At 45.8% G+C, this 23,692-nt stretch overlaps 1 protein-coding gene across 1 annotated transcript in view; it reads right to left on the bottom strand.

The window, feature by feature from the left end:
* RBFOX1 (RNA binding fox-1 homolog 1) overlaps nt 1–23,692 on the bottom strand; it is a 379,715-nt gene that overhangs the window by 202,646 nt on the left and 153,377 nt on the right. The window contains exon 9 of the mRNA XM_084817880.1: nt 15,924–15,977. Coding sequence (XP_084674006.1) covers nt 15,924–15,977 — 54 coding nt within the window. The remainder of the gene's footprint in view (nt 1–15,923; nt 15,978–23,692) is intronic.

Raw genomic sequence — 23,692 nt, 5'->3', positions numbered from 1 at the left:
CGAGCACTTCAGAGACCCCTAATGCACTCCAGGTCGCTTTGTGCCCCCTCCGCTTCACCTCGGAAGGGGCTCGAAGGGGCCCAAAGCAGCCAGCTTCAACTCGGGGTTTGGGCCTCAGGTCGAAGCAGTGCACAGCCCTAGTTTGCACCATCACGTGTTCAGCTAAACACCTGAATAGGACTTTAGTGACTGTTAAATGTTTGATGTCTTATGCCAAACAGAGCCACTTTGGGAGCTCTGTTGAGCTTGGAATATAGAAACCATTACCACCTCTGGCATTATGCAAGGTCAGGTGTGCTTTTGCCAAAGAATGGTGTGTGTTTGGGGAGCAGGGGTGAGCATTTCAGATAGGGATGTACAAAAGTTCCGCCATGAATCTTGGGGAGGCCGAATGCCAGTGCATTCGGCCCCCCGAAATCGGTGGTGGAACGGCCCGCCCCCCGCCCCCCTGGGACAGGGCTTACCTTGGGCAGACCTTCCTGGCGGCAGCGGCTCCGGCAGCGGTCCGGTGGTGGTGGATGCAGAGGCCGGTCTTCCGACTGGCTGCCACCACCGCCGCCATTTCCAGTTAAAAAAAAGAAGAAGTGATAGGCTACATAAAGATTTACGTAGCCTATCATGGCTAGATTTTTAAAAAACACTGTGATAGGTTACGTAAATCTTTATGTAGCCTATCATGGCTGACTTAAAACAAAAACAAAAATGCGTGTACGCAAATGGCAGCGGCCATGGCTGCCGCCATTTGCGTTCCTTATTTTGGCATGTCTTAGTCTACGCAAACATTTACGTAGACTAAGATGGCAAAAATAAGGGGAATGCAAATAGCGTAGATACTATACTATTTGCGTTCCCCTTTTTTTCGTCGTCTTAGTCTACATAAATGTTTATGTAGACTAAGACGTATCAAAATATAGAACGCACATGGCGGCGGTCATGGCCGCCACCATTTGCGTATGCGCTTTTTTTAAAAAAAAAATCAGCCATGATACGCTACATAAACATTTATGTAGCCTATCACAGCTGACTGCAGGGACGCAAATGGCAGCAGCTACGGCTGCCGCCATTTGCGTCCCTGCTAGCCAGTGGCCGGATGTCCGGCTGCTGGCGGAGCCGGTCAGCGGCTCTGTAGAATCACTGCGGAGCACAGCCGGCTGGCCAGGATTCCAGGGGGGAGGAACGGAGCACCTCCCCCCCCAGCCAGAATTCCGGGGGGAGGGACGGAACGCCTCCCCCCCACTATCAACATAATCCGCGGAAAGGTAAGTCATTTTTGAACATCCCTAATTTCAGCTACAAGGCTTGCCAAGTGGCCTTGACCATACACTATTATATTCAAGGTTTTAGATATGATTTATGTTGGACAGCTCTGCTTTTGACTTTAATTGTCTGTTTGGAGTTGTCAAGGCATAACTATACCTTAAATTTGCATTGCATTAAGGGACCTCCCCCCACCCCATTCTCATCTATTGATCTTGTCTTATGGAGTAATTTAACTCCATTCTAATTTTCTTCTGCAAGCGGGGTACTATCCATAGAAGGAAGTGAGTTATGTGTATTCAAGAGGCGCATCTTATGAATCTTGTTAAGGTTTACCGCCTTATAGCCTGCACTGATGGAATATTTAATCAAAGAAATGAGTTGGCAGATATGATGTACAATGCGGTTAAGCCTTGTGGTGTGTGTCTTCACCGCCAATTGAGAAATGGGTGAATTTGCCATTCATCAGTGCCATCCTGACAGCTTTGTATAACCTTCTCCTCTCTCTCTGTTTTAAAAACTTATTTATCAAGATTAAAGATATTTTAAATCAACAGTTTCTCTGCAGATATATCATCTTTATTTCCAAAGTGGCCAAATTTTTCATCATTTAGCAGCTGAGAACAAGAACCTCTCACCCTTACTCTGAAGTTGTTTGAATTTCCCATGTAACATTTTTCAAACACAGCAGTGTTGGGGTCTAAAATGAAACTATCAGTGCTTCCTTTCCCTTTATCTGTACAGCCATGCTGCTCTCTGCTGTTGGCAATCATCATTTGATCTTTGGACCTGCCATCAAGCCAGCCAGCCAGATCTACTATTCCAAAGTCACTGTGTACCAAATCTGTATGATTAACTTAGGCATTTCAAAGATCTGTATGATCTTTGAAATGCCACTTCAGCATTTCCAGCTTCTGTTCCAAGAAACCCCGGGCTTACATGGAAAGTTATCAAGAAGTTCTTCAATGAGAAGTTCATTAATGGTGGACAAAAGAAATCCCTGAAAGACAGCTTGCAGACCCCAACTATCTCCCCCAGCCATGCACAGCTACAGGGCAATATTTGGTGTTTTCTAGGAGACACTCAATTAACATAGAGAAACTGTAAGATCCAACAATCCTTGGCAGCACACTGTGTGAAGTTGGTAGCACTTCCCCAAAACCCCTGCAGCAAACAGGGTTTCCATTTTTCAAAACCATGGCTCCAATGCCATGGGAGTTGCTGCAGTGGGTGTCTTACTTTGCCACCCTGATAATATTAGATGCCCTGAGTCATACTGAAGATGTCAATTCCCTAGCAGGAGGTAAGACAACACAGGCATGGAATGGAGCCATGTCACAACCTGGGGCTTTAGGCATTGTCAGAGTGGCACAAGAAGGACAAATAAGCTGCTGCAGTTCCCACAACCCTAAGATAATATTGGCAGGACCATTTCTCTGCCAGCTTCTCATGAAGAAGCTCAAGGCAGCATAGATGTTCGTCACTTCCATGTTATCCTCATAACAACCCTGTGAGGTAGACTAGGTAGACAGATAATGACCAAGAACTTCAGTACGTAAGAACAGCCCTGCTGGATCAGACCAAGGGTCCATCTAGTCCAGCATTCTGTTCCTACAGTGGCCGACCAGCTGCCCACGGGAAACCCACAAGCAGGACACGAGTGCAACAACACCCTCCTGCCCATGTTCCCCAGCAACTAGTGTACATAGGCTCATCACCTCTGGTACTGGAGGTAGCATAGAGCCATCTGGACTAGTAGCCATTGATAGCTTTCTCCTCAAGGAAGTTGCCAACCCTCCTGGCTGCCCCAAAGTCACCCAGAAGCATTATTGTCAGGTCTTCCCAGCCTTAGCCCAACGCTCTAACCATGACTAATCAAACTCATGAGAGACAACCACACTGTTTTCTTTACCTCAGTCTTACACTGAAGTCATGACTGGTTATGATTCTGTGTCTCAGAATGTGTTAATGCACCACTTCATGACCCACAAGCCATATCGTGGCTGCAATGCCAAATGGATAGTGTTGGGTTCAAGACCCATAACTACCACAGGCACCCTAAATCTCAGTCCACTGTGTGTGTTGTTGTTTATTTGCTCAGTCGCTTCCGACTCTTCGTAACTTCATGGACCAGCCCACGCCAGAGCTTCCTGTTGGCTGTCACCACCCCCAGCTCCCCCAATTTTCTACCGACATATCTCTGGTTGCATTGATCCATTTAGTTTTCATGGCAAGAATACTGGGGTGGGTTGCCGTTACCTTCCCCAGGGATCATATTTAGTGTGACCTCTCTGCCATGACCTCCCCGTCTTAGGTGTCTCTTCACGGTTTAGCTCATGGCGTCATTGGGGTGCTCAAGCTCCAGCACCATGACAAGGTAACAATCTCCTTTGCTGGAGCCACTGTGTGTAGAAAGGGGATAATACTGGACTAGTTTATTATTATTTGAAGAAAAAAAGAACAAGAAGTTATAAACCTGTTATAAAAGTTATAAACGTTGAGAGCCAGCGTGGTGTAGTGGTGAGAGTGCTGGATTGGGAGCCGGGAGATCTGGGTTCTAGTCCCCACTCGGCCACGGAAGATCACTGGGTGACTTTGGGCCAGTCACACACTCTCACCCCAGCCCACCTCACAGGGTTGTTGTTGTGAGGATAAAACAGAGAGGAGGAGGATAATGTAAGCCGCCTTGGGTTCCTTGCAAGAGGAAAAAAAGGCGGGATATAAATGCAATAAATAAATAAATAACCTGACCTCAATATTAATTAACTTCTCAGTGCCTGTTGCTGTGCTGCTTCTACTATTACTATTATTGCTATTGTTATTACTCGGTTTTACTTCTCACCTTTCAATTCACTGGAATTAGAGAGCAGATTTTGAATTAAAACGTATATAAATACAATCAGAATCATGTAACAATATTCAAAACCAACACAGAGCACCTAGCAGTTAATCATTAATAAAACTGACTTCAAAAGGCTGTGGAGAATTTAAAGAAAGTTGAATTCTGGAACCTGAATGACAGTAAAGACAGTGTGAGGAAAAAGTCTCGGGGGAAGGAATTTCACAACTGGGGTATCACACCCAAGATGGTAACACACACACACCCATCTCAGTATGTGGGCATTGCAGTAATCTCTGCTCTCAGGTTTACTTGTGCACAGTAGGGATGTATGAAATATTCGCCCCATTCCAGTTTGAGGTGTCCGCTGGAGGGGGGGAGGCAATCCGTCCCTCCCCCACCCCCAGCATCCTGGCTGGCCAGCTCCGCTCCACGGCGATTCCATGGAGCTGCTGGCTGACTCCGAAGCCCCAACGTTACGGCCGCTGTTGCCGTATTGCTTGCTGGACTGACGTACTGCAGACGCAAATGGCGTCCGGCATAGCAGACACCATTTGTATCCTTGCTCTTTGACGTGATAGGCTACATAAATCTTTACATAAATCTTTACGTAGCCTATCGTGCGGAGGAACAGGGACGCAAATCGAATCCGGCCTCACTGGGGTCCACGGAGGATTTCTCCAACATCCCTGGTGCATAGATAACTGAGACCAAGTTAGGAACATAAGAACATATACTGAGTGAGACCCTTTGTCCGTCTAGCCCTGTATTGTCAACACTGACTGGCAGCAGCTCTCGAGGGTTTCAGGCAGGGCTCTTTTCCAGCCCTACCTGGAGATACTAGGGATCGCACCTGGGACCTTCTACATGAAAAGCAGCTGCCGTACCACTGAGTTATGGCCCTTTGTCGTCCAAAGAAGGTTTTCATGGTCTAAATAAGGACTCAGATGGTGAATCAGCTGAAGGTGATGAAAAGTGCTTCTAGTCACAGAGGCCACTTGCCCCTGTAATGATAATGATGGTTCAAGGACCACCCTTTAATCAGTGCACCTGTTTCTTCAGTAGGAATGCTGAAAAGGAACAAGGAAAAGTCTAGAAGAGAAGGGGGGAAACCCACTATTCTGGTCCCAAAAACTACCAGCTCACAGCACCTCCAATGTCTTGTCTAGACTGGGGGCATCCTAAGAGAGGTGTTTGTTTAAAAGCTGCATGAAAAGTCCTTGTTTTAAAGGCAACATTAAAAGTGCACTTCAGAAATAATATTCTTCCCCTTCTTCTTTTTAATAAAATGTGTCAACATTTCAATCAAGTGACCCCCCGGGATCATTTGAGGCCTATGCAGGCTTCTCCCAGGCACACAGAGCCCTGGTCCTCGACAAAACATATATATGGGGGGCAGGGAGAAACTAAAATGAGATTGTCTGACACACGTTTCATGTTATTTGCCTTAAAACCAATGCATTTGATGTATTTCTGTAATTTCCAAATTACTAGAAATATGCTTATCTTGGTGAATATGTTCAATGTTCTGATGTGCTGAGCACCCCTTTCTTCCTCTGACTGCCAACAACATTTATCATTATATTGTCCCTCAGTTTCCTTCCCCACATTTGACCTCACTGCTGTTTAATTTGGTGACCCATCACCCATGCCATTTTCACAGTGATATCATGTTGCAATGTCTGATGTGATGGCATCACAGATGCATGTAAATAAATCCCGTAGGCCATCACAGCCCATCAGATTATGCACCCAGGTGAGCAAATGAGGCTGGAAACAGTGAGGGCTAAGAAGATGGAGGGTAATGACACATCGAAGAGCATCATCAAAACAACACAAATACATTAGCAATAAGTGCTGAAAATCTCTGAACATGGAATGTGCTTTGAGACACGCATGGAAAAGAACACAGAGCTAGACATATACTTTCATCTTAGATCTAAGACATGCATTCATAATAGGTAAATACCAGTAATTAGAACACCTTCATTAGGAAGCTCTGCAACTTTTATTGGTAGGGCAAGACATCATAATTCACACCACCAAATTAATACCATTCTAATGGTAACTAAAGATTCTCATTAGGAGGGGCAAATGCCTCACCCAGGGGTTGGCTATAAAATTGCATGGGGGAACTCCATGAGGTTACATGCCAAAATCAATAACCTGCCATTTTTATAATTAAGGGACAAAATAAATGTTAGAGAAAAGTCCAGTAAATTAAGAAAATTACTTTCCAGAGAGATTGAAAATATTGATTTTAATGTACAAAATATGTGAACTCTTCATGGCCTACTATTTGAAGGCAATTAGAAGCTGGGTAGTTAATTTTACATAAGCTTGAGAAAAAGCAATGAATGTAAGATGAGCCTATTATGATATTTGTCATTAACACAAAGTCATTTGTATCAAGCAATGTCTCTGATTTATCCATTCAGGGGGGCTCTGGTTGGGTTCGGAACATAATAAACCTGATTTAAGTTGTTAGCACCATTCCAGTAGCTGAAGCTAAAATGAAAAATACCAGCAAGCCCCCTGTCAGTACTGAATGGTCAGACATGGGGAGGAGGTCTCTTAATGGTGATTATCCATGACACCAACATAAGGATGCCATGTTCAGAAGCATACTAGCCTCCTTACATCACTCTGTAAGTGATGTAGGGTTTTTTTTAACCTATATTATTATTATTATTGGGTTTTTTTAACCTATATTATTTCTTTCTTTAAAATATTTCTAAGTTGCTGTTCAGGGAGAGGCTCTCCCAAGGCAGCTTACAACATTATCTATCTATCTATCCATCTATCTGTCTATCTATCTATCTATCTCCATCCATCCATCCTCCCCTGCCCCAAGGCAAAAGCAAGCGTTTATAAAACAACAGACACCAGCAATAAACTAGAGATGTTGTGGGTGCGTGATTGGATCCAGGAGTCCAGAGGACTCTCCCTGCCCACGCCCCTAAGCCACGCCCAATGAACCCATGCCCCTGCTCAACACACCCCATGCATGCGTGCTGAACTACCAACACTCATCCGGGACCTGTCCACATTTGCTGAGAGTGCCATTTTGTAAAAAAGAAAAATGCTGATCACTAATATGCACACATCTAGTTGTACTCAAAAAGGTGCAGTGAATGGCCCATATACTCAAGATCACAGACATAAATGGTCCATTTATGCCTGTAATCTTACATATGTGGGGCATTCTCAGCACCAGTTTGCATACAACTAGTTGTGTGCATATTGGCAATCACCATTTTTTCCCCCAAAATGGTGCTCGCAGCTTTCGCAGTGGGGCCTGGGGGAGTTCAGGTGGCTGGGTGAGCGGCAGGGAACTCGAGCATGGTCCGGGGGCATGTGAGCGGGGGCAGGGGCTAGGTAGGTGCCTGGAGAACCTGGATGGGGGGGCAGCATCCATCCATTCCTAAATACAACATTAAGCCTACAGCATAATTACAGCTACAGAACAGTCCCGGAAAACATAGTCAGGGGAAACCCAGAATAAAGAAGCAAGTCTTCAGGACTTCCGTATAATCCTGCAACGATGGGGCCTGAAGGACCCCCAGTGGGAACCCATTCCAGAAGTGTTGGTAGGGGTGTATGAGAATTTTGTTTGTTTCTCACAAAACTTGCACACATGCTTCAGTCGAAGCTCTGAATGTGAGCATGAGCATGCGTCTGCTGAAAATACTTGCAAATTGTCAAACAAGTCCTTGTGTTTGTCTCATTCCTGTTTTCCTAATTTGTGCAAATATCCTCAGCTGACTCCATCTGCCCTGTTTTAGTCTATGGAGGAAATACCCGCGAAGTTGGGGAGATTTGCACTAACTTAGGACACTTTGTGCAAATCACCCATTCAATCGCTGCTCGAGTTGTGCAAGTTTCCCACTCATGCAAAGCAAGCAGTGGTCACAAACGTGAGCAAACAGGCATGAGGCAAGCCTGCTCAGAGAATCCTCGTGATTCCTAGTGATCTTGACCATAGCTTATTCACCCATCCCTAGGTGTGGGTACTGCAGAAAAACCCCTCACTGATATACTTTGCCACTTAGCTTCCCTCAAAACTGTACAAGTGAGAAGAGCCGCTGTTGCTGATCTTAAAGTGCGAGCAGGCTGATATGGGTGAAGGCTGTCAAGTGTCACCCCCCCCCCCCAGTGTGTTTGTAGTCAAACAAAGAAGTCGATCTCTAAGTAAATAGGCTTTATTATGTGAATCAATCAGTCTAACAGTGGTTCACGTCTTTGTCATCCTATGGCAACCTAAAGCTAACATCTCTGAATAAGCTGGCACAGTGCTAAATAGACTACCTAAAAATATCTTTGAAGAATGCACTACTGTTAGGGGAGAAGTTGCAGCAAAACTGGTGCCAGCCTGAGACAGAACCTGAAAGGCTTCCCCAGTCTCGCCCCAGGGAGGGTCTTCCCCTAGAAACCTCTTGCGATGGGCCCACCTTGTAGAATGCCTTCCTTCCCAAAGCTTCTCCTCCCCCTTGATCTGACATCTGATCTTTGTATCTGTCATGCCCACCTCCCCCCACCCCACCCCCTGGTGAGTTGCTGTGTTCCCACAGAAGGGGAGATTATGGTTGGACTTTGATGCAATGGATAGTCTGCCCGTGGACAGATTCTTCCCTTCTCTGTCTCCCAGAGGCTCTGGTCCCTCCCCCACCACTTTACACTGTTCCTCATCTGACTCTGAATCTGCTTTCATGGCCTCTTGAGAGGCATCTGAAGAGATGCTTGGGGCAATCCTGACAAAAGCAGTTCTTCGAGTAATTTAGTCCAAAACCATTTAAAGCTTTGAAGTTCAGAACCAGCCCTTTAAATTGGGCTCAGAAACACCATGGTATCCAGTGAGCTGCTGTAGTATAGACATTATACCCCACCAACACTCGGGCAGCCACATTCTGCACCTGCTGAAGTTTCTGGAGCATTTCCCCCTCCCATCTTCCTCCTCACCCTTTGGGCTTCACCCACCTGCATGAAATGAGGCCTTGGCCTGCTGGTTTGGCCACCCCTCCATATGAAATGACTTGATCCACATCTCTCAAACTCATGTTGGGATGGGGACATAGCTATCCACTGGATTTTGCTCTTCTCTGAATGTTGTGACACACTTCTTGGCAGTTTATATATCAACACATGCATTTAAATATACATTTGGAGAGAAAATTCACATTTCAGTACATATTAAAATCACTGTTTAAAGGCATATTTGAGGTTTCTTTAAAAAAATACAGGTAACTGTGGAAATGTGACAGAACAGAATTACAGCTAAAAACAGTGACACAGAGCAGAAATAGATCCTATCCCTACTGTAGGGATGTACGAAAGCCCCTTACCTGAACCCGAAAGGTGATTCGCGGTGGGGAGAAGGAGCTCCGTCCCTCCCCCCAAAATTCTGGCCGGGGGGGAGGCGCCCCGTCCCTCCCCCCCAAAATTCTGGCCGGGGGGGAGGCGCCCCGTCCCTCCGGCCGCTAATCCTGTCCTGCCGGGATGCAAATGGCAGCGGCCGTAGCAGTCAGCCGTGATAGGCTATGTAAAGGTTTACGTAGCCTATCACGGCTGAGTGGGAAAAAAAAATGCGCGTATGTGCGGTTTTTTTTTTCCCCCCACTCAGCCGTGATAGGCTACGTAAACATTTACATAGACTATCACGGTGTTTTTTAAAAATCTAGCCGTGATAGGCTACGTAAATCTTTACGTAGCCTATCAGGGTTTTTTGGTTTTTTTTTTTAACTTGGAAATGGTGGCGGCAGCAGCCGGTCAGAAGACTGCTGCCGAACCGCCACCGGAGCCACCGCTGCCAAGGACATTCCACAAGGTAAGTCCCGTCCCGGGGGGGGTGGGGGGGCAGACCATTTCTCCACCAATTTCGGGGGGCTGAATGCGCTGGCATTCGGCCTCCCCAAGATTCGTGGAGAAATTCTCTGACATCCCTACCCTACTGTGGGCCAAAAAACTGAATGAACCTTTGTTCTGATCTGGCAGGGATTCTCTTATGTTCTTTTGACATTCCAGTGCATCCATCTATCTGTCTATCCCCTTCCATCAACCCCCTTCCGATTGGCTCCATCATTTGTTACTGTTACATCCAGTTGGGAGATGAACAAAGTGGCCCTCCACCAAGCCAGGGGCAGAGGCAGTGCCCCCCGGCCTTTTGTGTGGCTCCCACTGCCCCATCACTACTGTCAGATTTGCTGTTACACTGGCAGAGGCAAAAAAGCTGTGGTTTTCCTTGAAAAGAAGTTGTGCAGGGAGCATGCACCATGTCTCGAAGCAGAAGGGTGCTTCTGGAAACCCCCTCACTGGTGGCAGGAAGTGTGTGGCAGGAGGAAGTGTGTGCATCCCCTGGTGGGCTCTAGGGGACAATGCACCCCAACCCCTAGTCATTGTCCACCCCTAAAGTAAACAGGTATATGAACTCCAATGGTCCCCTATTTGCCAAGAATTATCCCTGTTCTCCAGCTTTATCTCTGGTAAATCAGTATCCCTGCTCTGGCTGATCAGGGGTGCCTTGTTTAGTCAGTGCAAGTTGCTTGATCCCCCCCACCATATCCAGATCTATTGTATTTAACAGTACAGATGTTAACTGGTCAGATGTAAGGCCTATACAGTTCAATGGGACTTACTTCAAGGTAGGGATGATGGAGAAATCCAGAATGGATTCAAATGAGTTCAGATTTCTACAAATGATGATCTGGCCTGCAGATTCCTCAGTGGACCAGTTTTCCAAGTCACATAGATTCTGTGGACCTGCAGACCATTTTTTTTTTTTAACTTTTGGGGAGGTTTGCCCAAATGTACACTTGCAAACAGGAACAACATTCTCGTACATCTCTGAAAAAACCTGATTCCGTCAATGAGTGAATGATGGAATGAAAGACACCCAAGAACCCATGAAACAGAGATGGAATGGATTTAACAACATCTGTATATGCCTACTTCCAGGTGAGTGGGTATAGGATTATAGCCTAAGGGCACAATCAGATGCATGTTTAGACAGAGGAAAGGCCTACAACTCCCATGCTGGCTGGGGAATGCTGGGAGTTGTAGGCCTTTTCTCTATCTAAACATGCATTGGATTGCGCCCTAAATCTCTGAACTGGGCTACATATGGATGCAATTTGTCGCTAATGCACATACATGCAAATGAACACTCCTGAACATTAAGACGCCATTGAGCCTGCTGGTGAAGTTCATTTTGATAACAGACTGCCTGATGATGATGTTGCTGCTGTCCTTTCCTGAGAATATATTTAACCAAAAAGAAGGAACACCTTCTTAGTTTTGAAAACAGTGCTGGTCAGCGTAAATGAATATGGGAGAGAGCAGGCAGAGTAGAAACTTCAGCAATGTGTAATGCAAGGTGGGGAATGTGAGACACCAATTTTTGGCATGAGAATAAGGTGTTGGGGGGGAGGGGGTTACTAGTGTGTCTCTATTTTTTATCTGTGAAATATTCGAGAGTAAAAAGAGAGCCTCCAACCCACTATCTCCTCTCTCCAGTTGTAGAACCACTGATGTGAACCAGAGTCCTGGCACAGCATACCTTCTTACACAAATATCTTACTCATGTGCTCTATCTACTGCAGAAACAAACAAACAAAACCAAAACCCAAGGGCCATTTTGTAATGCATGGACAACATAAGCCTATGCATGTATTCGTTCGAAAGCTGGGCTCATGCACTGGGGGTGGGCAAAAGAACTCAAGGCTTACCCCTGAAACCGGCCACATCTATTGTGTGCTCACAATAGCCGTGTCATGTGTGAACAACAGGTGTACAAAATTATGTATTACAGGTGTACACAATTATGCATGGTGTGGAGAAAGAGGATAGGGAGACATTGTTCTCCCTGTCTCACATATTTGACTCTGGAGTCATCCCATGAAGCTGATCTGTGGGAGATTCAGGACAGTTAAAAGGAGGCACTTGTCACACAGCGCAGAGTCCAACTATGGAATTCACTACCACAAAACGTAGTAATGGCCACCAATTTGGATGGCTTAGAAGGGGGTTAGACGCATTCATGGAGGAGAAGGTTATCAGTGGCTACTAGTCAAAATGGTTCTATGCTACCTTCAGTATCAGAGGCAGTGTGCCTATGTACACCAGTTGCTGGGGAACATGGGCAGGAGGGTGCTGTTGCACTCATGTCCTGCTGGTGTGTTCCTGGTCGACAGCTGGCTGGCCACTGTGTGAACTGAATGCTGGACTAGATGTATCCTTGGTCTGATCCAGCAGGGCTCTTCTTAGGTTCTTATGTTCTTAACCAGACCTTAGTTATTTTAAAAACTCAACTGGTCACTTGGAGGTATGTGTTTCATCTGTTCTATTCATTGTCTTCATCAAAGAAAGTAGTTACTTCCTAGCTAAATACACATCATCATGATGGTGGTGGAGGAAAGGCATATATTTAGTGAACCTCTTAGTAGGGAGAGGTGTCATGCCTTCTGTGAAGAAAGTGTGAATATGTGCTCATGCACACACACACACACACACACACACACCATTGTGTTCCTATCATTGGTGGCAGGGCTGGAGGGGAGGTGCTGCCTTCACCACAACACTGTCCTCCAGCACATCATTTTACCTATTTCCCATGGGTAAGTGGATGGCATCAGTTCAGTTATATGGGAGAAAATAAAGTGTGTGTGTGTGTGTGTGTGTGTGTGTAGAAGGGGTTGAAGCTGCTTCCTGGCTACTCAAGAATGAAACCAGCTATTTTTTGTTGTTGTTTGTCCAGATCCAGTCTTTTGGTGTTGGGTTATGTTAACAAAAGAAGGGACCCTTTTTCTCTCATCCCCTTGGGGTACTCTGTCAGGGGGCACATGCAGGTGGCAGGTGAACCTGAAGCCAGTGGTGGGTAAGACTAGGGATGCTGGAGAAATTCAAGACGGATTAAAATGAGCTCGGATTTCTAAGAATCCGACCTGCAGAATCTACTGCGGAGTGCCCTCAGGCCACGTGGAGTCCATGGACTTTCGGATGACTGTTTTACTTTCCCAAAATTTACGCATATAAATCCATAGAAAAATACATAAGTTTCTGCTGAGGACTGTTGAATGAAATGGGGGACAATACACTAAATCTTACGTACTGAGGTAAATTATGTAAATATTTACATAATTATTTCTATATTTTTCTGCATGACAAAAAAAAAAAAAATCACATCCATGCATCTGTGGGAAGATAACAGAATTAAAGGCACCTGACAATCCGTGAAACACAGACAGAGAGGATTTTAGTCCATACATCCCTAGGTAGGACCAGAGGATCTCTTTCTGACACTCCTCTCTCTCTCTCTCTCTCTCTCTCTCTCTCTCTCTCTCTCTTGCATCCCCCTCTCTCACAGTCTCTTGTCCTCTTCCTTCTCACCAAGTCAGTTGCCAGAGTGCAGGTCACTTTTACCAGGGGCCTTTGCAGTGCACATGAAAAGATCATGTGCAGAGGGCCTTTGAAATCAGGCCAAGGGCTGTATGCACACCTGTATGTATGACTGGGTTCACACAACACACTAACCCACGCTCAGTGGTTGAGCATGGGGCTAGACCTGCACTACTGCTGTGTAGCAGTAAACAATAAATAATAATAATAATAATATGATTTGATTATATTTCTAACTTTTGTATATTTCTATTTATATCTTTTAACTGTACAAGTTTTTAACACTGTATAGCCTCCTTGAGTCCCAATATTCAGGGAAAGGCAGGATATAAAACAACAACAACAACAACAACAAAGGTATTGAAGTGCACTGAGAACTGTTGGGGCACATTACACATGTGATACGCTGTTTATGTGGTGTTATTTCTTGCTTTATTCCACATTATCCAAAATACCACAACAAATGTCATTGTGTGTCTTGTATAAATATGTGAGAGGGATATAGTGTTACCACAATGAGATCGTAATGATATGACATAAGGTGTAGACCTGGCCTGGGTTGTTGTTGAACTGTGGGTTGTTTGTTTCTTGAACCATGGGTTAGCGTGTTGTCTGAATCCAGGACATTTTCTGCAGGATGGCTTATTAACCATGCAATGTGGCTTATTTTTTTCAAACCAAAAGCCACCTTGAGAACCCATGGTTTGTTGCTGAGTTGTTCAGGGTGGTTAACAAGTCAAAGTGCATGGTGAACAAGCCACCCTGTGGGAAATGTCCTGGATTCAGACAACACACTAACCCACAGTTCAAGAACAACCCACACTCAACCACTGAGTCTGGGTTAGCATGTTGTGTGAACAGCCCCAATGGTGGACTATTGCAAACTGATATATAGATGGAGAGAGAGAGAGAGAGAGAGATGATAGCTAGGTAGATAGATGATAGACCGAGGGACAGACAGACAGACTGATGATAGACAGACAGCCAAATAGACAGATGATACATGATATGCGATTCATTATTTTTGTGTGGGTTTTTTTTACCCTAAATGCACATAAGGGGGGGGGGCTGAGAAATGAAATCATTCACCACAGCAAATTAAATACTTCAGTGGAGTTCTTAATTCCTCACTGAGGAGGGATTGCTTCTGGCACTGTGGGGTGGGCTGGATCTAATGAAGCATTTCCCACTTCTAATTATTCTATTCCCAAATAATTCTTGAATGATGGAGTGAAGACTCACCCAAGTATTGGTATGAATTCTAATCTGAGGGTACAACTACATGTTACCAGAGACAGGAAGCTGCCGCCAAAAACACCATCCCCGGGTTGAGTTTGTCACCCAATCCTCATGATGTCCAGTAGCCTTACAATATGACATGGGATGCTTCTCCTTGCTCCCATCAGTAGCAGCCAATGACAGGGCTTGGGGGCAGGAAAATACACAACATGGTGAGATAGTTTCATTGAATTATTTTAAAACATTTGTACATTGCCCTTCATCCAATAAATCCCAGGCCAGTGAACAGCAAGTAACAGTACAACCTTATACGTGTCTGTTCAGAAGCAGATGATGGATGCATTTTTGGTGGAAGCCTTTGGTCTCTGGTAATGTGTCATTCTGCTTGTAATGTTGCAGTTAAGTGCCAATAACTTGAACGAAGGAGAACTAAATGTTATTAACCTCCAAGGAACGGTGCTTAGTGCTAGATTTTCCTTTCTCAGGATTGGATCCAAATTTAGGTACATACCACTGAGGTGGGAGAAGTGGCCTTCCCCACCCCCTCTTCCCCATAGCAGTCCCTCCAGCTCCCTGAAAATGCTACACAGAGGGCTGGGATAGATTGCTAAATGGGGTGATCTGTGGTGCAGGGTGAAACAGGACTCCCCCAAATCAGGGAGAGGCATCTTCCATGAGTGGAGCCTTTCTATCAACAGAAGGTCGGGATGCTGGAAAAATCTGTTGCAGACTCCAGTGAGGCTGGATTCCCAAGTATCTGACCAGCAGAGTCTACAGCAAAGTGCCGCCCCTCCCCATCTGTGCATCCTCCAGATTTCATGCGGGGCGGCTCTCTAGCTTCATAAAAGGCGAGATAGGTGAGTGGTGGCTGCCATTCCCCTATCGTGGGAAAATTACGGCTGTAATTGGCATATTTTATGGCATTTGCAGACATAAAGCACTTACGTCTACGCAAATTGCAGCTGTAAATGGTCTGGATTTACCCACAGTGGACAACCCCCTGGATTGGACTGGATGCCCATCCATAACGTAAGGCAATTATTAGATTCAATTCATAATAAATATCAGTATTGACCGTACTGGTTACACAAAGAAGTTAATAAACGTGATGGAAAGCAACAAAAGGCAGTTCAGGGCAAACCTATTTCACATCACCACAAGTAACAACAGCAGCAGAAAATACATACTATATGCTTACCTGCATAGAATTCTGGACTATAGACTGCACCAACAACTGGATTTAATTTCCAACCTACAGTAAACATATGAAATAAAAATAGGGATCATAATTATTACACATTATATACATACACACATGCTATCCATAACATGGCAATAACAGGTTCTGATGGCCAGGAAGTCACTTGCTTTCTGGCAGTTTGGAAGAGATGCTCAAAAGTAGGGATGCTGGAGAAATTCGAGATGGACTAAAATGAGCTCGGATTTCTAAGAATCCGACCTGCGGTATCTGCTGCAAAGTGACCCCCGCGGGCCATGCGTAGTCCGTGTACTTTGGGATGATTTTTTTTTTTAAACTTTCCCGAAATGTACACATATAAATTCATAGGCAAATATGTAAGCTTCTGCTGAGGAAATATTGAATGGAATGGGGGACAATACGCTAAATGTTATATGCCAAGGTAAATTATGTAAATACTTACAAAAATACTTACGCAATTATTTACGTATTTTTGTGCATAACAACAACAACAAAAATATTTGCATCCGTCTGTGGGCAGATGACAGAACAAGGGGCACCTGATAATCCATGAAACACAGATGGAGCAGATTTTATACAGTCTGTACATCCCTAGTCAAAAGAATATCCCTTTCATATCATCTGGATATGCAAAATGAAATTCAAATAGCATTTATTTATTTATTTAATTTATTTATTTATTTAAAACATTTCTTGGCTGCCTTTCAGGGCAGAAGCGATAATTAAGGGTGAGTTATTTATTTTTTGGGGGGAGTCTTTCTGTTCCTGGGCTAGAAATAGGGGTGCACGAAAGTCACTTACCTGTCCTCAAAGCTTTTTGCGGTGGGGGGGGAGGTGCTTCGCTGCTCCCCCCGCAAAGTTCAGGCCGGGGGGGGAGGCTTCCCGCCTCGCCCAGCTGAAATTCAGGCCGGGGGGGAGGCGCCTCACCTCGCCTGGCCGCGAACTAAAAAGTTAAAAAAGAACACGCCCCCGTGATAGGCTACGTGATGATTAACGTAGCCTATCACGGCTAGATCTGCAAAGTCAGCCGTGATAGGCTACGTAAATCGTCACATAGCCTATCAAGGGTGACTTTAAAAAAAAAAGCGCGTACGCAAGTGGCGGCCCCCATAGGGAGCCGCCATTCGCGTTCCTTAATAGCGTTGCCCTTATTTGCGCCGTAGTCTACGTAAAGATTTACATAGACTACAGCGACCAAATAAGGAACGGGAATGGCGGCTACCTATGGGGGCCGCCATTACCCGTACGCGCTTTTTTTTTTAAAGTCACCCGTGATAGGCTACGTGACTGGCTGCCGCTCCCGCCCCGGACGAAGACCCGCCGAACCGCCGGCCGGACCCGCCGCCGGGAGGGACATTCGCCAAAGGTAAGTCCCGTCCCGGGGGTGTTGCGGGGGGTGGGGGGTGCGGAGAATTTCTCCCCGAAACTTGTTCAGGGGGCCAAACACGTTGGCGCTTGGCCCCGCCCCCCGAAGTTTCGGGGAGAAATTCTCCGCCAACCCTAGCTAGAAATAACTTTGTACAGACAGTACCGTTTTCACAAAATAAATAGAAAGCCAATTCAAATGGTTGCTGAGGGCGGGGGGGGGCAGGAAACAATCTCCTTGTAAGGATTTTCTGGGCCTTGCAATTTAGATTTGAGTACAATTTGGGGTATGGGGAGTTTAGAGTTTAAGGGGTAAGAGATGGTGCTTATGGGGGTGCGGGGTTAACGCTAATGTGGAACAGGGCAAGTAGGGAAGCAAAATCTACTGTACTAGAAGCTTACTAGATGCGATATATAAACTGATACGCGATGCCTTTATAGCCTTCCAACTGTGTGCATCCTTATAAGGGAACTAGATAATAGGTAAGGGCTCATAGAAAAGAACATGCTGTGGTTTGAGATTCCCCTGCCTGGAAATAAAGGGAAGAAAAAAGGAGCTGTTGACCACATAAAAGGAGAACTAAGGCTCAGAAATAATTAAACAATATACATCAGGGATAGGAATTATGTGGAGGAGTCTTTTGGGTAGATCCACTTGTTTGAAAGCACCAGATTCTGGAGAGCTTCCCCATCATGGAGAGACCTTCCACTTGAGCTGTCAGGATCCATTACAATTGGTACGCTGAATTTGTGCTGGTGCTCCAGTGGTGAATCACTCATGGATGCAGGGTAGGGTGGCCACTTAGGAATTGCCCCAAAGGAGGAAATGCATCAACCGAAAAGGAGGACCATAGATTTGCGCAAGACTGACATATGCAAATTTATATGGATTGATGCAAATGCATAAATAATGATCATAATCTAAATAGAAATACAGTACATCTGACCATTGTGACCTTTATGCCTGCCTGTTTGGTCTGCTGTTCAGGTGCTGTTCATGGACAACAGTTCCTATGCTTCTTTCTCCTTAAACCGCATCTGGACTGGAGAGCCCTTCGAACAGAGAACACCTTCAGGACAGTTCTCTGGCAGACCTTCAAATAGAGGGCTGTCCTGTGTAAAAGAGGACATACAGCTACCAGGACAGGACAGCCTCAACTTTCTTAAACCAGCTTAAATCCCTTTACAAACTAAAATGCACTGGGTGCGGTGGGTGACAGCCTGGGAAAGGATGTTCTTAGTGGTGCTTTCTGTGAGCCCCTTTGAGCACAATGTAGTTTTGGAAAATCTGATATATAATCAAATGAATATGAATATGACTGTGGTTTCTGGAATAACCCCACCCTCCTAAGAGGTCTGCCTACCACCTCCTTTCTTAGGTTTTAGGCAAAACGTTAAGACCTTTTTTATCTGCCAAGCTTTACCTGGTTTTATGATATTACTCTTATCCTTTTGTTTTCTTGTGCCCCCTTCATCTTTATTTTTAAATGCTTTTTGCATTTTCACATGTTTATCCATTTTTATTGTACCCAGTTTTTGAAACACACACACACCCACACACATACAAATCTCTATGCCTGCCTTTCTTTCTTTCTCTCTCTCTCTCTCTCTCTCTCGCTTTCTTCTTTTTAATCTCAGTGTTTGGGATGGACTACATTTAAGACTGGGAAAAAGTTCAAAGTTCAGGATGAACTGAATGTAAGTTTGGAGGGAAAATGAGAAAGGGGAAATTCAGTACTTGTTGAGATGGGAGGGGAAGTCCTACAACTCCCAGCATTCCCCAGCCAGCCATACTGGCTGGGGAATTCTGGGAGTTATAGGATGTTTTCCCCATCTAAATATACATAGGATTGTGCCTAAAGTAGGAATCAAATAAGTTTGGAATTTTATGAAGCAATCCATGGATCCCACAGCCGACCAGTTTTTCCCCAGTCAAACAGATTCCACAGACTTGTGGACTGTTTTCTCAACTTTCTGGAATTTTGCACAAATTTAGTAATAGAAAAATATGCATTAAAAAAAAAACTGGCTAAAAATGTGCATTTCCTCCATAGGCTAAAGCATGAGGGTGCTCATTTTGGTGGGGATCTGCACATTTTGGGGGATTTGCACATTTTTGCAAGTGTGAATTTAAACAAATGCCAATTCATGCAAATTCAGAAATGAAAAAAGATCCGATTCCATTGATGAGTGGAAGATGGAATGACCATCCATGAAATGCAGATGGAATGGATTTTATACAACCCCTAACTTCCTAGCCCAAAGGGATGTGAGAGGAACCAAAACTGACAGATTTGTCCATGCCTATTGTGACCCCCTTTTGGTTGAGCAATTCTGCCTTGACTGTGCTGCAGAATTCCAGCTGGCCATAATACTGACTAAGGATGCAATCCTGTGTATATTTAGATAGGAAAAAAAGCCCTACAACTCATGACTGGCTGAGGAAAGCTGGGAATGGTAGGGTTTTTTTTCTGTCTAAACATGCGTAGGATTGCACCTTAAGTTTTAGCACAGTGCAGGAAAGCAAAATGCAGGCAGGAAAGAAAGAAAGAAAGAAAGAAAGAAAGAAAGAAAGAAAGAAAGAGAGAAAGAGAGAACCACCATACCATACACCCAGGGGAAAAGTTATTTTCCATCCCTGACAATCTTCAAACGCTGATCTAAGCCCTTTGCTTAACTCATTAAAGTGTTCCATTACAGGAAGCCTCATGTTCTGTAATACCTTTATTATTGTATTTCCTATCTGTGCAGTCCAACATAGGAGTGATTTGGCTGATTTTTCACATCTGTCAGCCCTTTCTGTCAAAGAGGTTGAGAGATACCCTCAGATTTTAAGTTATACTAATGGTGCCCAATTTGTCCGAGAAAGGAGAATTGGGGGGGGGGAGATTCTATTCTGGAAGATGCAGATCGATGGTCTCGGTCAAAGTCGCTCTCATATTTCATTTCCTTCGCCGTCCCGATTTGATGGCTGTATCATCTAACTTGGCGAAGCTCACGCAGGAAAGACTTCATTCATCATGAAAATAACAGCAATTAAACTTTACTTTGTCTTGTCAATGAGGTATGTGCTGGCCCATAACTGTGTGGGTTAATCAAGTGTGAGGAGAAGCTTGACATATACGAGTGAGGAACTGCCAAGGAATCCTGTGTTAGCAGTTGGAGGAGGTAAATTCACCACTGTGGGTGTAATTCTGTGAATTTGTCTTGCTGTCACAACACTCATCTCTTCAGGTTGAAACTTTTGGAGGAAGGGGGAAAAATGTAGGCATGTACAAAGAGCAGCTGAAAGAAGGGAGGCTATAGCTTAACAGCGGAAGAATGGTCCAGGCCCAATCACTGGAACAGTGGGCTAAAAAGCATGCTAGATAACAGAGCTAAGAAAGTTCCCTTGCTGGAAACTCATGGGAGCAGGGATGACAGAGAAATCCTCCATGGACCCCAATGAGGCTGGATTTAAAAGAATCCATCCTCCAGAGTCCGTGGAGGATCAGAAGACTTACCTCCGCCTCCTGGAGGAATCCTCAATGGCTGGATCCTCCCCACCAGCTGGCTCCGAAGCGCCAGCGATATGGCCGCCATTGCTGTATCGCTGGCTGGGCTGATTGACTGCGGATGCAAATGGCATCCACTATAGGGATGTTAGAAAATTCCGCCATGGACTCCAATGAGGCCAGATTCTTTGCCATTTGTGTCCGCAGCCAATCAGCCCAGCCAGCAATATGGCAATAGCGAACGTATCGCTGGCACTCCGGAGCCGGCCTGTGGCTCCGTGGAATTGCCACGGAGCAGAGCTGGCTGGGTAGGATTCTGGGGGGGGGGAGACGGATCACCTCCCCCCGGTGGACCCCCCCCAGACCTGGAGGTAAGGATTTCGTACATCCCTACTTGGGACCCATTGCCAGGTGGAGTAAACAGTATCAGGCCATCCCAGGGGTAGGCAACCCAGTGCCCTCCATACGTTTTGGACTGCACATCTCATAAGCCCCACCCAATATAGCAAATGGTCAGAGATTATGGGAGTTGTAGTCCAAAACATCTGGAGAGCATCAGTTTGCCTACCCTCGACCTCGTAGTAACCACTAGATGTACCAATGGTCTGATTCAGGTTACGCCAGCACTCCACAATTTTAACCTCTTTCAGCTCTTTCCAGACCCATGTCTTCCTTGTTTGACCTCAACTGTGGGCTGGTTCACACACTGGATAGACATTACCATCTGACCCACTGGGTTGCAAAGGTGCAAATTGGATGTCAGACCACCAAATTAATACATGGGTTATGTGTGTGTGTATAGTAAATCATCATGACTGAGGCTCCATTGGTGCCTCAAAAGAGTATTGCCTTCTCAAGGGATGACTTGGATTGCTGTGCCAGCAGGATTATGAAATGACAGGAGATACAATGTCTTGCCCTTTGCATTGGGTTCAGGAACATAGGAAGCTGCCTTATATTGATGAAGACCATTGGTCCATGAATCCCAGTATTGTCAACACTGAGTGGCAGCAGTCTCCAGGGTTTCAAGCAAGATTCTTTCCTACCCCTACCTGGAGATGCAGCCAGGGACCTGGGACGTTCTGCATGCAAAGCAGGGGCTCTGCCACTGAGCTATGTCCCTTCCCTTGACTTTGATGGTTGCAGCTAGGGGTGTACAGATTCCCCACCATCTGTTCTGGTGAGGAATCCGTGCGGGGGGGGTGTGATCCATTCCCCCACACCTGGAATCCTCAAAGCGGCTCCACTTGGATTGCGGGGGAGGAACTGGCTTGGGGGCCACTTAACTCCACTCCTGCCGGCCAGAGCCACTCACCTCCTTCCTGCCCCTGCCAATTGCCATGTCTTAAAAAAAAAAAAGGTGATCGGGAGGATGTGCCCATAGACTTAGACGTAAATAGAGTCCATAGGCTTATCTGCAAGATTCACAGCTCTATTTTGCCAATAAGTCTATGGGCACATCCTGCTGAATGCCATTTTTTTCTTTTCTTTTTAAAGACATGGTGATCGGCAGGGAGAGGGAGGAGGTGAACGGCTCTGGCTGGCAAGAAGCAGCCAAGTGCTGTTCCGCCTCCAGTCCTCCTGGAGCAGAGGTAAGTGGTCCCAATCTGCTGCGGATTCCTGAGGCCAGATTCCAAAGAATCCAGTCTCATTTGAATCCACAGTGGATTTCTCTGACATCTAGGGATGTACAAAAGTCACTTACCTTTACGAAGGGTGACATTCGCGGTGGGGGGGAAGTGCTCCATCCCTCCCCCCGAAATTCTCTCTGTCAGGCTCCACTCTTCAGAGATTCTGCGGAGCCACCAGTCGGGGCTGCCCGCAGCCAGACATCCGACCTCTGGGCAGCCTGCAGGGACGCAAATGGCGGCTGCCGTAGCCACCGCCATTTGCATCCCTGTATTTTCCCGTGATAGGCTACGTAAATATTTACGTAGCCTATCATGGCTAGTGATGTACGAAAGGGACTTACCTGGTCCTGCAGCTTGCTTCGCGGTGGAGGGGAGGCGCTTCGGTTCTCCCCCCGAAGTTCGGGCCAGGGGGGGAGGCTCCCCGCCTCGCCCGGCCAAAATTCAGGCCAGGGAGAAGCACCCCGTCTCCCCGGCTGCGAAATAAAAAGTGAAAAAAAAAAACCACCCGTGATAGGCTACGTAATGATTTACGCAGCCTATCATGGATAGATTTCCAAAGTCAGCCGTGATAGGCTACGTAAATCGTTACGTAGCCTATCACGGGTGACTTTGGAAAAAAAAAGCGCATACGCAAATGGCGGCACCCATGGGCGCCACCATTTGCGTTCCTTTTTTGGTCCCGGTAGTTTACGTAAAGATTTACGTAGACTACAGCGAAAATAAGGGCAACGCTATTTGCGTTGCACTTATTTTCGCCGTAGTCTACGTAAATCTTTACGTAGCCTAGCCGGGACCAAATAAGGAATGCAAATGGCGGCGCCCATGGTCTCCGCCATTTGCGTACGTGCTTTTTTTTTTTTCAAAGTCACCCGTGATAGGCTACGTAGCGATTTACGCAGCCTATCATGGCTGACTTTGGAAATCTAGCCATGATAGGCTACGTTAATCATTACGTAGCCTATCACGGATGTTTTTTTTCTTTTACTTTATTTTGTAATGGCGGCGGCAGCAGCTGGTCGGAAGACTGGCCGCCGCCCCCGCCCCTGCCGAAACGCTGCCGAAACGCCACCGGGACCCACCTCTGAGAGGGACATTCGAGGGAGGCAAGTCCCATCCCGGGGGGAGGTGGGGGACGGAGAATTTGACCAACAATTTCGGGGGGCCGAATGCTTTGGCATTCAGCCTCCCCAAGATTCGTGGAGAAATTCACGGCCATCCCTAATCATGGCAAAAAAAAAAAAAAAGTGAATGCAAATTT

The sequence above is a fragment of the Heloderma suspectum genome, chromosome 12 (genome assembly GCF_057233095.1).
Source record: "Heloderma suspectum isolate Gila_16-S chromosome 12, 16-S_ref, whole genome shotgun sequence".
Classification (NCBI taxonomy): domain Eukaryota; kingdom Metazoa; phylum Chordata; class Lepidosauria; order Squamata; family Helodermatidae; genus Heloderma; species Heloderma suspectum.
The sequence above is the reverse complement of the archived record's forward strand: the minus strand, read 5'-3'. Positions and strand labels throughout refer to the sequence as shown.